Genomic DNA, 16,116 nt, shown 5'->3' with positions numbered 1-16,116 from the left:
CGATAACTTTCGTGGAAGTTTCGTTGAAACTACGTTGACAACCGTGCCCGCAGTAGTCTAAATCTTAATGAAATTATTTGTTTTTTATCGATTTTCAACTTTTTTTATTGATTTTCAACTTTTTTTATCGATCGTTGATTTTTTTTCAATGGGAGTTAAGCGAAATCAGTACTGTAGTTGTGTGCTGTCAGTGTGGGATATTAGCAGAGATCTCTTTGTAGCATTTGGCATGAATGGAAATGTGTACTTCCTGCCCCTCTTGCATACAAATGAATGCTTTGGGCAATGTGAATGATTTCCAATGTAGCACTTTGCAAGGCAGTCTTAACATGTTGATAAAGCCTTCACAACTTTGCAGTGGTCGTATTTGAGGGCTTTAATTCCTGCAAGTAGTCACCTCTGCCAGTACAAGGCAGGTCAAGTCCTCTGCAATGCACTTTTGTATCAAGTGCTTCCTAGTCACAGTTTGTGCAGGTAACATATCAGAGGAGAGTACTGCTTTAGCCAGTGCCCTGCGGAGTGACTTGAGTAGGTGAACTTGGTCTAACAGCATATGGTTCTCTGTTTCAAAATGAGTAGCTGCAGCCATTGTACCAGTGAACCCTTTACATGCCTTGCCATCAGCATCAGTTGTTAGGCACTTCTCCTTTAGTGGGTTCTTACCAGTAAGTAATATGGATGCACAAATCTTTCCACCATTCTGTTCATCTTTGACATTGGCATCTTTACTGAACAGCCCTCATTGCCTGGAAATTGCAACTTGTAACCCCTTCTTCTATTCATTTCACCAATTAAGTTACAGTTGTTACTGTGATTGTAATCAAAATTAAATTTATCCATGGTGACATTCTCAACAATTACATCTCTGTATTGGCTTGCACGAACAAATGGAGTCTTACTTTTTGCATTACACAGACAGGTATGATATTGACGATCATATTCTGCAAAAATTGGAGAGTCTTTTGAGAGGCCATGCAGTTGCAGTGTCTTCTTTATACACCCCTTTTCTGACATATCATTTTCATTCATTTCTTCTATTGCAGGTCCAAACTGGTTGGCTGACTTTTGTAGTGTTCTGACAGCGGGACTGGGAAGAGAGATGCTGCTGAGCAATCTATGAGCTGCACTTGAACTGATCTACATCTGATGCAAGCTGTGCAATGTTTAGTTCTGTGGGATTCTTGCCAGGTTTGCTTCTTGGTTTAAACCTTTGTAGATGGGCAAGAGCTTACAGTACCTTTGTATCTTCAGAGAATGCATCCAAACACAACCTTTGAGCCAAGTCCCACAAATTCTTTATATCTAAGTTTGCAAGAGGAATAGGTGCCACATCAGAAGGGGTAGGCATGTCACCAGTGCGGTTGGCATCAGCTGTACGAGCTGTAAAACCGAACCTGTTACCTGGCTTCAATGTTGTTGCACGCCTACCAAACATATCTTTCCTTTTACCCATTAAAATATAACAATTTTCTAGTGACCTATTCAGTGGCGTCTTTCGCGACTGACTGCACTTTTGTTCTGAACTTTTTTTCGATACATTTGTCTCCACTGGCGCTCACTTCACAAAGTTATTAGCCTCCCCAACCAAATGTTTTTTACCTACTGAAAGAAGATAATTTGCAATATGTTTTTCAATGGTTAAACTGATATTATTATTACCATAAATATTGTATTGACTTCCCCAATAATTCTAACCAATATGGAAGGGTGATAACACAGCATATGATTGCATGTTATTGGCATGCGATGTAAAAACCGGTGCATGACTATATGATATGCACATTAACATGTGTAACACGTGAAACATGAACAATTTTGGCTATATATTTCCCAAATCAGCCCCCCCAAATCATATTGGGCCCCTACGCCTATGACGGTAGTTCTATTAGGCATTTTTGTGGAGTATTCAAAATCATACCAAGTTTTGTGTGGTGGAGTATAAGAATCGCGAGATACAATTTATGAAAGTGGCAAGACAAACGTGGTAAATATGACTGATTAAAGGCCAATTTTGACCGAAATTTTTCAATTTTTAGGTCATTCACAATCACAGGAATATATGAATAGGCCTAGATAAACTGTAGTGCGACAGTCGGAAATTCCAACTGTCGCACTCCAATTTTCCAACTATCGTCAGTTTTATCAAGTTCGGGGGTGAGACACCCCCCCCCCCCCTCTAGCCACGTCCCTGGGTGTAAGTCACAACTTCTCAAACAATCATTAAAAGAAGTTTAATGTGGAGTCTAAAAAATTTCAATTGTTAGTTAAGATGGCATAATCCTATTAGCATTTACATCAATCCACCACAAGTGTTCTCATTCAGAAAAAGCAACAGGAGAACAACTTTCTTGATATGTTATCAATTAGGGTCTGGTGTTTTCTTGGCAGAGATGTTAAGGAGCATGAAAGAGAGTACAAGTGATACAAAAATTTGGTCAGTTGAGGTAAGTTTAGACCAATTTAGGCCTCCCTGGAACAGCATACAAAAATTGATTTCTGCTGAGTAAAGAGGTTTGTTTACAAGTGAGGAAAACTTCAGTCTCTCATAGTAAACAAGCAACCTGCATGGTTATGATATAGAAAATTGAGGGTGCTATGAATGGCCAACTTGTCAGCTATCCAGTTATTGGTTGCATTAAGCTTGTGAGAGCTAAATAGATTAAGGGATCACATTACTTTTTGATTTAGTGTGTATTGGGGCATTTAATAGGTGTATACTACCACAGACCCTTTATTCATGCCGACTAGTATTCAGCAATTGGTTGAGCAATATTGTGTGTCTATGTGTAGGACATTTTATTTGACCGCATAAGAATCATAAACATTTTCAGAAGTCCAACACCTGTTAACAAACAATTTAATAACTTGTTAGTACTTTTATTTTACCATCATTTGGTCAGCATAGAATGCCATTAGTTGAATCACAGAAACTATATTTGATAAGTTGAAACTATGAACAATCAACAGTGTATTTTGTTTGTTTTCTATCAAAATAGGAATTAATGGCCAAAGAAGTTCAAAATTCCAAGGCTGCTAGTAGTGCTTGAGGGAAGACTAACAGCAGAAAGAATGCCTAATGACAGAGAAAGAAGACATATTATACAGACACTGTGTGACTACATGGTAGGATATACATGGCTAAAATAGGTAAACAGTTTAATACTGTAAACTCACACTATATCATTGCCAAACAGCTCTAATAATCACAAGGAGCGATTTAATGCTGCAACGTTACGCTGGATTAACTATCTCAAGACCGGACTTGCATTCGACAGATACTAATAGTGGGCCCAACTTACAATAAAGTGAGCCTAACAAGTAACTTTGAAACAATTCTTAAGTTCAGGCTCAACCTTGAAACTAATTTTTCCCGATGACCTTCAAAACTTGTTTTGTGACAAGCTCTGCTAACCTTTCAACCAGACAAAAAAAATCATATTTGCTCACGCTCGAAATGATGCTGATTTAATACTTGCGCGCAGATTCCTCAACATCATGTGTATTTTCTGCGTTACTAGCGGGGCCCTATGTGGGTGAAAGTGATTTGTATGTGCTTCCTCGTGCACTGCTGACAGCCGCCCCGTTCATACATTTGTATACTCCCACCTACGAAAACCAGTGTCTAATATTTATAATATATATATGTTTATGAGCTTGCCGAACGTTACAACATCATACAGAAAGCGATGCCGGACAAAAATATATTTTTAATGATTATAGTAACATATACATTAGTTACTATTTATAAATATATGATATGCAAATATGTCATGCATAACCTATATACACGAGGTGTATGAGTAATCTGAATATAATACGGCATTACTTGTATATATATATATATATATATAAATATAATATATTTATTTTTATTTATATTGGTTATGTGTATATGTGTTGCGCCCTTGCGGCTGCACCATGCAACAAGCTCTCTTTCTTGCAAGTTCTTTCTACTGTTAACAATTTTTCTGTTGGATGCTCAAAGCTACTTGCGTTTCTGGCATAAGGGTTGACTTTGGAGTTTCTCAGATAACTTAACTTTTGCTACTTTTCTGGTAATTTTGGACATTGTTTTTGTTCTGGAAATCTTTTCAAGCCTAACAGATAGTTGTACTAGCCTAGCTGTAAACCTCAGCTATTTTCTTCATGGCCAGCTTAAAATTCCACACTTTTCTTGCTTTATTTTGTGGTGCAGCTATTGCTTTTGTTTGTCTATCAACCACTGGAACAACCATGCTCACATACACAAAAGGTGATCTTCTCAGCTTAAGACAGCCAAGATGCAGATTATCTTCTGACATCTATTCTGTCATAAGAAGTTTAAATATATGTGCAGTGAAGCGAACCAGAAGAGGTCGTAGGAGAGGAAGAAAGGACAATGAACTTGCTTCTTTATCTAAAAAAGGAAGCAATTTGCACTTCGGGCTTTGGAATATTCGCTCAATAAAAGCTGAAAACAAAGTGACTTCATTATGTAACCTTATCATTGACCAACATATGGATGCAATGGCAATAACAGAGACATGGTTAAAGGGAGATGACAGTGATGATTGTATTTTAGCTGACTTACACACTTCACTTCCAGACTTTGCTTTTTACCATTGCCCATGAAATAAGGGTAAGGGAGGAGGAGTTGGCTTTTTGATCAGGAAGAGTTTTGATGTGAAATTAAATGACAGTGGCAATCATAGGTCTTTTGAGTTCATCGATCTCAACATTTCGTCATCAAAATCAACAATACGCATGATCGGACTATATAGGCCTCCCCCAAACAACAAAAATAAATTAACTTTTGCAATGTTCATCGATGATTTTTCATCTCTACTTCAATTTTTATCCTCTTCCACAACCCCCTTGCTTATCATGGGGGATTTCAATATTCATGTTGATGTTCCATCAGATCAAAACTTTGCTTCTTTTGATGACTTACTCCAAGCTTTTGATTTCCAGCAACATGTCTCTGGTCCAACCCACAGAAATGGACATACACTTGATCTTATCATTTCACATAAAGACTCGGATCTTGTTAAATGTACGTGTGTGCATGATGAACATTTATGTACTTCTGACCACTCAGTTGTAAGTTGCCTCATTAATATGGACCGACCACCTCCTGTCAGGAAATTCACTCAAAGGCGCAACCTAAAGAACATTGATTTTGACCAATTTCGTTGTGACATTGGATCCTCATCTTTACTGCTAAATCCGCAAAGTTCTCTTGACTCTCTTGTGGACCAATATTACTCAGTTCTTAGGACAATTATAGATAAACATGCACCTGTCACAAGAAAGGCTGTAATTATGCGCCCAAGGGCAAAATGGTACAGCAGAGACATCCGATTAGCAAAACGTGAGAAACGCAAATGTGAAAGAAAATATAAACACTCCGGTCTCATTGTACACAAACAGCTGTACATGACTCAATGTAAACATTACAAAGATTTGCTAATCTCCGCAAAGTCCTGTTATTTTCGACAACAGATTACCTCCGCAAACCAGAAGGATATGTTTCGCATTGTAAATAAGCTAACTTCACCGGAAGTGGATAATACCCTCCCAAAATATGATGTCGCTGAGAATCTTGCCAATCGATTTGTTGATTTCTTTCAACAAAAAGTAAATTCTCTCCAACATGCTTATCCTGACTATGGGACTGGTAATACTCCGATGGAACAATGTAAATCAAAGTCAGTTTTTACTGCTTTCAAAGAAGTGAGTGAACAAGATGTTTTAGAAGTTATTAACTCGTCACCAGTTACCTCTTGTTTTTTGGATCCTTTGCCAACATTTGTCTTCAAGGAGTGTATCTCAGACTTACTACCAGTCATCACGAAAATTGTTAATCTTTCTTTAACTTCAGGTCAGTTACCATGCTCACTGAAGCAAGCGGTGATAATTCCTCATATTAAAAAACCCAAGCTTGATGCTAATAATCTTGCAAATTACAGACCTATATCAAACCTCCCTTATCTATCCAAGCTAATCGAACGTATTGTTTGCAAACAGTTTCAAGATTATCTTTCAAACAATGATCTCTATGCGAGAATGCAATCTGCATATCGAGCAAATTACAGCACAGAAACTGCTCAACTTTATGTGCAGAATAGCCTTCTCTGTGCCCTTGATGAGCGTAAAGATGCTTTACTAGTCCTGTTGGATTTCTCATCCGCCTTCGACACAATTAATCACCAAACACTTTTAACACGTTTGCATGAAAGATATGGTGTTGATGGAATTCCATTGTACTGGATGAAATCATACTTAGCAAACCGTACCCAATGTGTTATTGTGGATCAAAATCTGTCAAAGGATGTTACGCTTGCAACTGGAGTCCCACAAGGCTCAGTTCTGGGGCCGTTACTTTACACCTTGTATGTAGCTCCATTGCATGATTTAATCATTTCAGCTAATATGCAAACTGTTATTTATGCTGATGACATTCAGTTATTCACATCTTTCCATCCTGATCATTGTTCCGATGCTATTCAGAAAATCCAAAACTGTATTGCAGATGTAAAATCATGGGCTATATCAAACAATCTTTTTATCAATGACTCAAAGACTGAAATCCTCCATGCTACCTCGCAATTTAAATCCACAACAATCAAATCTATTTCAGTCAAACTTGATCAGACTACCATCACTCCGTCCACGCACGTCAAAAGTCTAGGAGTTGTACTGGATCCCCATCTAAGCATGAAACAACAGGTCAATGCTGTTTGCAAATCATCATACAATGCCGTACGGAAGATCAGCCGGATACGGAAGTTTTTAACCAAAGATATCACTACAAAACTTGTATGTTCCTTGATAATGCCCAGGCTTGACTACTGTAACTCCCTTTTATTTGGCCTTCCTGACTCTACACTGAAAAAACTTCAAACTGTTCAGAATTCTGCTGCCCGGTTAATATCATGTTCATCGCGTCATGATCACATGTCTCCAGTGCTTCAATCACTCCATTGGCTTCCAGTAAAACATCGGTCAATTTATAAGCTCCTCCTCTTAACGTACAAATCACAACACTCCCTTGCTCCTGGTTACATTACAAATTTAATTCCTCAGTATCATCCTCAACGCCAACTTCGCTCGTCTACAAAGTGTCTTCTTGCCACCAGCCATACCCCAAACACAAAGTTTTATGGAGAAAGAGCCTTCATCTCTGCTGCACCTCATCTCTGGAACAATCTACCATCTTCAATTCGCAATGCACCATCGGTTGACTGTTTTAAGCGTCTCTTAAAAACACATTTATTCCAAAATTTACAGTGATTTGTCTTGCATATTTGTGTACTTGTTTTAAGCGCTTTGAGGCCTTTGCATAAAGCGCTATATAAATATTTGCTTATTATTATTATTATATATATATATATACATACATATATCTGTATATATATATATATATATATCTATATATATTATAGATATATATTTATCTATATATATATATATATATATATAGATATAGATATATATATATTGTAATAAACATTAACTATTTTGAGTCCATTGCTGCTCGGAGTTCAGCGATTGCCAGGCCTACTGATCCGTAATAAAGTATGGGTTGCTATTCCACGAACTACCATTTGGGTTTGACACGGCTGGGTGGTTTCCTTTTGTGTCTGTTGCCATGTCTACAGGTAGAGATGCGCTCGCTTCTCTAGTTGAGCGTGTTGCATTTGAGGGTGGTAATTTGGAGCTTTTCTTTGCAAAGATTGCATAGACCAGACTGCCGCTTGTGCGTCTGGACTGTGACACAATTTCCCAGTGTATTGAATATTCAGCTTTTTTCTCCTTGAGTTGCCAGATGTGTTCAGAGAGTTCTGTTTCTTTCTTATATCGGTCATGTTGGAATGATTTGGTGTGGTTGTTGTATTTCTTCTTAAATTCTCCGCTCGCGAGGCCTATGTATGACGCGTTGTCGGTTCCTGACGTGACGGTGGCTTTGTAAATGACGTCATTAACAAGCAGTTGCCGCGAAGTGAGCAACTGTCTACTTCTCGGCAGTTGCATGCCTTTTCCTGGGGGGGTTGGCTCGTTTCTTTCATGACCTTTGAGTTGTGTGACTTGATGATCTGTTGTATGTTTCTCATACAGCTGTAACTTTATTTTGACTGTTGATCAGTTGAAGATTTTGTGTAGCTTGTTGGTCTGTGGGAATTGCTTGTCGATGAGTTTTAGGAAGTCCGCTGCAAAGTTGGTCTTTACGTTTTTGCTGTATGTGGGGTTGTACCATGTGATTTTTCTTGACCTGCGTTTCTTGTTCTGTTTGGTGTTTTTGTTTTCCTTGTTTTGGTATTTGATAGTATAGTTGTATCCAGCTGACCGGAGGGCATGATTGTAGGTGGGTGCTGCTTTCTTGAATGTGTCCTGGTTAGATGATAGACCAGAAACTGTTCTTTCGATGGCTGGCGGTATGTTCTTTATTATTGCGGGCGGGTGGTTCGAGTGTTGGCTTATGTAGATTGGTTCGTTGTTTGGTTTTCTGTAGGGCTGGTACTCGCTGGTATTCATGTTCAAAGTGACGTCAAGGAAGTTGACTGTTTTCAAGTTCGTTTGGACAGTGATTTTTAGTCCACATGTATGAACGGTCTTGATTAGGGCTTTTCGTATTCTGTCTGCTTTGCTGCCTGAGCATGACCTCATTACTGGTATCCCATCGTCCCTGTATAGTCCCAAACCAGTGATATCGGGGTTTTTCTCCAGTTGGTTCAAAATGAATAGTCCCACCAATTTACAAACTTCCGCTTTGTCAAATGCACCCATTGAGACGTGGAATTGGTTACCTGTGTCTCTCTTCTCTTTTGCCCTTGTGATCGTGAAGGAGAGATCGCCTTGCATGCATGATAGTCTTGTATTCAGTATCACTGATTCTGGTGTATGCTTTGGCCCATGCTAGACATTTGTGTATGAGATCCTTGCTTATTGCAGGGTAAAAATCAACAATATCGAAGACCAGAAAGGTGAGACTGCTCTTTTCCTGTATATTTTTAATCCATTCCAGTACGCTTGTGGTATGTTTGCATTTATGTGGTCAAGCATGGCCTTGCTCACTCGTCCCATTTCAGGTTTTTTTTGTGTTTATTAGCCTGCATTTTGTGTTATCTTGAAAAATTTCTTTGTGGTCCTTGATTGTCACGAAAGCCGTTTTGGGTCCAGTTTTATTTATTCGGTTACCTATTTTTAGTTTGTCAGCTAGACTTGTGTATTCATTGTCTACTTCGGTGGCGGTGTTGCGGTCCGCATATTTGTATTTCTGAGATATGTTTACAGTTAGCAACCCACCATATTTGGCGGGGTCCATCTTGTACATGTTCCTGGTTTTGTCCGCCTCTACGAAGATTTCTTTAGAGGATGTGATGTTTTCTATGTCCTTCTTGAGGTTGGACAGGAACTTCTCCGTCACTTCCTTGAACTTAATGTTCTCGACCATTCCCAGCATATCGGACTCGAATGAGACCAACTCCAGGATTTGTGGTGGGACGCATCTCGATTTTAGCCCGTATGCATCGGTGGTGGCGGTGTTGTCCTCGTCACGGCTGGTGTCACTCGTTTCCGCATCGGTGTCAGTGTCGGCCAGGATAAATAATGCTCTCCATCGCATCCGTTTATCAGCTTCTCTGTCATCTCTAGCAGTCTTTTCAAGTATTCTCTAGTTGATGGCAAAGGAATGTTCTTGCCCGAGTAGTTCATGTTGTATCGTTCCATACTAAGCTGTAAAAGCATGTACTGCTGTTAGTAAGTAGAGGCTCAACCAAGGTTCAGGAGCCAAACTATAAAATATAGCTAAAATACTATCAACGTTGAGAGGGCTCAATACCGAAGTAGAGCATGATATATATATATTGATATATATATATTGTAAAAAACATTAAATTATTCAGAGTCCATTGCTAATCAGAGTTTCACTCTTGTACAAGTGGTTGTACAGCAATCGTCAGGTGTACTGATCTGTAATAAAGTATGGGTCGCTATTCCACGAACTACCATACATATATATATATATATATATATATATATATATATAAATATATATATATATATATATATATATATATATATAAATATATATATATATATATATATATATATTTATATATATACATATATATATATATTTATATATATACATATATATATATATTTATATATATATATATATATATATATATATACAGGGTTCTGCCGCTGCCGGTCGGGCCCGACCAACACGCTGAATTACCGACCGCCACAATCTGCCTAAGTGACTTTTCCGACCGGCACTTATTTTCGATAGGAACTCCAAAAAACAGCTCCATAGCCGGAGGGTCGAACGTACAGTAACACTGCAGTAATAAACGCTGTTCAAAGGTTCACTGCATGATATCGCGCAGTTGATCGGACTTTATTTGTACCTGAAATTACACTCAGATTTTGTATTCACTACTCGATACATGAGAAGCAGTGTTAGTCGCTCAGTGTGTATATCATAACTGTCGTAAGTAACTGTCCCATCTAAAATTATCATCTCAGCCTGAATGATTTATTTAATAGGCACCACCGGCTGGTCTGTACTCTGGTGCTCCAGATTTTTGTCCTAACTTTTTTCATTAATTATGAAAAATTCCAGACATAAGATCTCATTTCAAAGCTGTCTACATGTGGCTCAGAATACTCGGGAAGGGCCGTTCCGGCCATCTGTGGGGTTTCCAAAGCCCACAATTTTCTTCTACGCTCCGCGCCAACCGATGGTGGCGCTCAGCTTAGATAGTCCTGCCGGCACTCAATCCACCCCGGGCAGAACCCTGATATATATATATATATATATATATTTATATATATATATTTTTGTCAAGTTTAGAGGATAAATCTGTTCTTCGTCTGGACAAACATCATATTTCTTTACGCAGGTAGGCGTAGTCCCTCCATATATGATGGGCTGTAATTGTTGTACTCCCCAATCCTTACTCCTGTGAGTCCTGTCACTGTACCCATCCCAAATCCCTACCTTTCTCACCCCTCTGGAATCCATTTAACATTCAACTGTTAGACCACACTGCTACTACTGTAGTTGAACATTACGGTGGAGTAATTGCACACAAGAATAATCAAAACAGAATATTTTGGAAAACAAAAGTCGATAATAAGTAGTTTATTATATAAACAGTATCAGTAAATGGAGCAACAATAAGCTGTAACAGAAACCAAGAGGGTAGGATGCAGAGATATTTATATATTGAAAGCTTTTATTTAATGCAGTTTGGTGCCTTGAATCAGCAATTGCAGTTGTTACCTAAGTACCCAGTTTGTTAATGTACTCTCATTAAGAATCCGGAGGGGCACAGCCACTATTTCGAGGGAGAGAATTAGAAATTGTCTTTGATTTTCATTGAGATAGCAGGGGCACTACAGCAACTTTGTAGTTTTAGTAGGAAAACAAGGCTATTTACATACACTTGTGAAAGGCACCAAGGGGCATGGTTTCCAGAGTGAGAAAAAAACATGTAGAATAGACAGAATTTTAAGAGCAACTTTTTTTTCAGTGGTTTTTTGAAAACTGTACATCAAAACCTTAACATTTCCTGCAGCTGCTCAATATTTACTGGCTCTTGGCACAAATTTCGCTGCAATTTTGGACAATCTTAGAGCCCTGACTTGGATGATAAAGTTGTAGGATGATCAAGAGGGCACCTAAGGCATTGAAAGGGTTAAAAGGCATACCGCAGTTGTTGCTATCAGTGATGGATGATTTTTAAGCTCATTACCGCAAGAGGTATTTTGCCATCCACCTGCTGCCTGACGTACATATTTTTACGTTCATTGAGTGTGTTTTGTTTGTTCTTCTTTCACCCTCTGTCTGTCTACATTGTTGGTCCTCTTTTCTTTCATCTTCCGCTACAGTTTATTCTCCCCACAAAAAGTGGCTATAGAAAATTTAGGAGATCTACGGCTCAGTCCGAGTACAAGCATGGCTCATCTCTGAACACGGAGTCCAGTGGTAGCGATAGTTACAGGGACATTTTAACCAGTCATAAGTAAGTTTCACTCTCTAAACATGTTTTATTTTAAGCAAGGTTTTGTCAGCTGGCAACATATTATCTATGTTTTATTCTTTTGTAAAACAATTCAAAAATAAGAAACTGACTGGGAAAAGTAAATGCAATGTATTGAGACAAGTTATTGGATAATCCCAAACTGAATGTTTACTTACCATAAATGTAACTTGTTGAAAGGTAACGCTGTGTCTTGGTAACGACATTTTAAACTATCTCAAGTTGTAAAGGATTGGGAAGGTTAATAGAACTCGATTTGGGGTGGGGGTGAGTGGAGGAGGGGTGGGCGGCTAAAATAAGCTGCTTAAACGATATGATTTTTAAATTTACAATATAAACAGTTGACTGTACTGAAAACTGCACAGTGCATTTTAAAGTAGACCACTATCTATTTCTTGCTGTAAAGCAGAACTGTTTGTGACCTTGTGTTGAGTTTGTTTTGATCTCATCTCCCTTCATGTAATGAATAGGGAGATGAGATATTGTATTTCACCCCACATCAAAAATGTGAGTAAGTGAGTGTGCATGTGTATGTCTGTGTGCGTGAGTGAGTGAGCAAAACTAAGTATGTCGCAAACTCCTCCTAGACCCCAAGTCCTGTCGAGTTCAAGCTTGGTGGGTGGGTGCCTAACCATGTTAACTCATGCCTGCGTGATTGATGACGTCAAAGAGGTCGAAGGTCAAGAAATCTAAAAATTAGTTTACATGGCTTGTGTATTCCTATCTAGTAATTTTCTTTCATACTCCTTTATGGACAGAACCACCTATGGTGTCCACCATGGAACAGCTCCCTGAGAGACCTCCAGAAGACTTAAATTTGGAAGAGGCTTGGGAAGATGACGAAACATCAGACAGAGACAATAAATTGGAATCCCAAGCCCCTGTAGCCGATTCAGATCCCTTCTCTAGTCTCATTATGGACATGAAAGCCTCCGTCTCACCTCCGAGTTAAGTACAGTCTAACTCTTACCAGATCAGGAAAGGCTTACCAGACGATAACCTCCTGAAGGCAGAAGAAGACAGAAAAGTTTGTTCCAATTCTGGTAGCGACGTGCCGAACGCTTCATCAATCCAAAATGACAAGCTGATGGAAGTTTCCCCCGAAGGGATTAGAAATAGGACTAAAGTTGAAGAAGAATCGGAATGTGATTCGATCCAGCTACCAGAAAGACCTGCCGGTCTAAAACTTTCAGGATCACAAACTTTTTGAGCCACCGATGTTGCAGCTTCTTAAAAGATATATTTATTATTATTATTTGTTTCATCACATAGTATTACAAGGTGAACAAGACAATAAAAGTACAAATAAGTAAAAAATGTGAAAGGAAGTCAACTAAGAAACCCTTTTGGGCTTAATCGAATAGAGTACTCCCTATCTATATGTACATATATATATGTAAATATTTATATATATATATATATATATATATATATATATATATATATATATATGTAACTGTATATATATGTAAGCTTTTCTACTTCTTTTTTTTGTATCACCATGTGTGTAAATTTTTGTATCACCATAAATAGCAAGAGATATAATAGAGAACACTGTTATGGAAGCTGTACTTAAAACTCTTGAAAAAACTGCTCTCCTAAATTTTAAGGAATAGTTTGGCAGAAATTTTTTCTGGGGAAATCTATCTTTATTTCATGCATAGTCTTGAATACTTCTGCAATACCATAAGACCATCTCTGCCCTGCACCTAAAAATACTGGGTTTTTTATTCTCTCTTGCATGTTTTCAAAAGTGCCCTTCTCAAGGGTATCATGTTGAAAATGTTCTCATATTTACAGATGGAAATTTTGAAGTTATGTCAATTGAGGTCATCAGCTGCCAAAATACAAAAACCTTGTAGTCTAGTTTAGTGAATATCTGTAGCATCGGTAAAATGTCATAATTAGGTGGTAGGTCCCCCTCACTGAGCATTACACTTTGAGCAGTTCTGTTAAGAGGTCAAATGTAAATTGGAGTCATCAGCTGCCAAAAGCCTGAAATCCTTGTCGACATCAAAATCAAAGCTGCGATTATCCTCATGCTCAGAAATGTACTAGAACTGAATGTTCTATGAAGAGGTCAAAGGTCACTTAGGGTCAAATTCTGACCACCTTGATCAGGCGCGTATCCAGGGGGGGCGTTGGGGGCGCGCGTATCTAGGGGGGCGTTGGGGGCGTGCGCCCCCCAGGTAAGAAATAGAGGCGAGAAAAAAAGAGAGAAGAAAAAAGGGAAAAAGAGGGGAAAGAAGGGGAGGAAGGAAGGGAAAAGAAAAAGAAGAAATAGAGGAAATGGAGAAAAGGAGGGAGTAGAAAAAAGGGCAAGCAACTGGGAAGAGAAAAAAGAACAGTGACATAATTACAGGGCTGATCCCTATTATACACATAGTGTAGCCAGTGACGGATCGATGATTTTGGAAGGGGTGTGCGCCTCACCCTACCCCTTACACCGACAACTCCATTTTGACGTTTTCATATTTCCTCTCTCACTAATATATATATATATATATATAAATATATATATATATATATAAATATATATATATATATATATATATATATACATATATATATATATAAACAATTGTACAATTGTGCTATGAGAGCAACTGTGGCTGGTCTCGAACTCGACCGAGTCGTCGGGAACATGATGCATTTCGGTATTAGACCAGGATCTATATGCAAACTGCACTAGACATATGTCCTTCGATGCGACACTGCCATCCAGAGATAAAATGTTATACTCCGACCTGAATGCTAATTGTTACCCTAAACCTCGTACCGTAACTCATACAATGAATCTAAAAATAAATTCTGCATGTGATTGGAGAATTGAGCACATCTCCTGTGAATATCATGTAGTGGGTGGGGGGGGGGGCAGGCGGACGCACCTATCACTTCTTGAGATTGTTCCAATCTGCGTGAAAATGCCCCACCACCCACTCCCACAACCCCTACGCCCCACCCCTCTTATCGCTTCCCGATGGGTTACAAAACTTAAACAATAACCTTCGCCCGTAGTACCAAAACCTTGACAAAATCCGGCAACACACCACTTCATCGATAGATAACGAGTCTAGTGATCGGGCTGTGTATTAGTGATGCTAGAGGTCGTGCATATGGCAAGCCCTTTTAACATTTACCTCGCAATTAGACTTAAGTCGAATACATTTCACTTAAGTGGAATACATTCTACTTAAGTGAAATGTTATTCCACTTAAGTAAAATGTATTCCACTTAAGTGGAATTCAATATCCCTTAAGTAAAATTCCATTTCATTTCTATTTCACTTAAGTGGATATGCCTCCCACTTAAGTGGAATTGTATTTCACTTTAGTGGAAATGCATTCCACTTAAGTGGAATTGTATTTCACTTAAGTGGAATACATTTCCACTTAAGTGGAATAACATTTCACTTAAGCTAAATAGCCCATCTATTTCACTTAAGTGGAATACAATTCCACTTAAGTGAAATGCATTTCCACTTAAGTGAAATACAATTCCACTTAAGTGGAATGCATTTCCACTTAAAGTGGAATTGTATTCCACTTAAGTGGAATACAATTTCACTAAAGTGGAATAATATCTTTTTCTCGTCAATTTCACTTAAGTGGAATTCTATTCTGCTTAAGTAAAATACAATTCCACTTAAGTGGAAGTGTTGATATGTGGCTTATATATAAATACAATTTAGGGTAATGTTCGTCGTAACGCATTCAATTGCTCAACACATATGATGATGTAGTCGATCCTCGTTGCACGTGTACATCATGGCTATGGCTAATCATTCACATCTAAACATTGCTGGAATGCGATCAAATAATTGTTGTTTTTAGAGACAATTCGAAGTGTTGTTTCCTCACTTGCACCGGGGAACAATCAGTATGATGCACAACAGAGGCGACTTACATCTTGTTAAAGTAACATAGGCAGTATTCGTAACTTTTTAGATAGTGAAACTTTTGACGAAATAAAAGATTCCATCCAAAATCCAAAAAAAAGTAATACGTTCTCTTGCCCTTGTCAATGCGTTTTCGGCTGTAGCTCCAACCACTTGTAATGTATTTGCCATGGCTTTATTTTGGTA

At 38.4% G+C, this 16,116-nt stretch overlaps 1 protein-coding gene across 14 annotated transcripts in view; it reads left to right on the top strand.

The window, feature by feature from the left end:
* LOC139966417 (uncharacterized) overlaps positions 1-16,116 on the top strand; it is a 386,420-nt gene that overhangs the window by 19,165 nt on the left and 351,139 nt on the right. For 8 of the 14 annotated variants that reach the window (XR_011792597.1, XR_011792602.1, XR_011792600.1 and 5 more), the window contains 4 exons: positions 1,044-1,188; positions 2,997-3,123; positions 11,881-12,014; positions 12,791-14,250. The exons of 4 other annotated variants lie outside the window; for them this stretch is intronic. Coding sequence is in view for 2 of the 10 variants with exons in the window: in XM_071969391.1 (XP_071825492.1) it covers positions 1,044-1,079 (36 nt within the window). In the remaining 8 variants the exon portion in view is untranslated. Of the gene's footprint in view, positions 1-1,043; positions 1,189-2,996; positions 3,148-11,880; positions 12,015-12,790; positions 14,251-16,116 lie in introns of those variants that run through there. 2 more of the 14 variants (XR_011792601.1, XM_071969392.1) reach the window with 2 other exon arrangements.

The sequence above is a fragment of the Apostichopus japonicus genome, chromosome 4 (assembly GCF_037975245.1).
Source record: "Apostichopus japonicus isolate 1M-3 chromosome 4, ASM3797524v1, whole genome shotgun sequence".
NCBI classification, from domain to species: Eukaryota; Metazoa; Echinodermata; class Holothuroidea; order Aspidochirotida; family Stichopodidae; genus Apostichopus; species Apostichopus japonicus.
The sequence above is the reverse complement of the archived record's forward strand: the minus strand, read 5'-3'. Positions and strand labels throughout refer to the sequence as shown.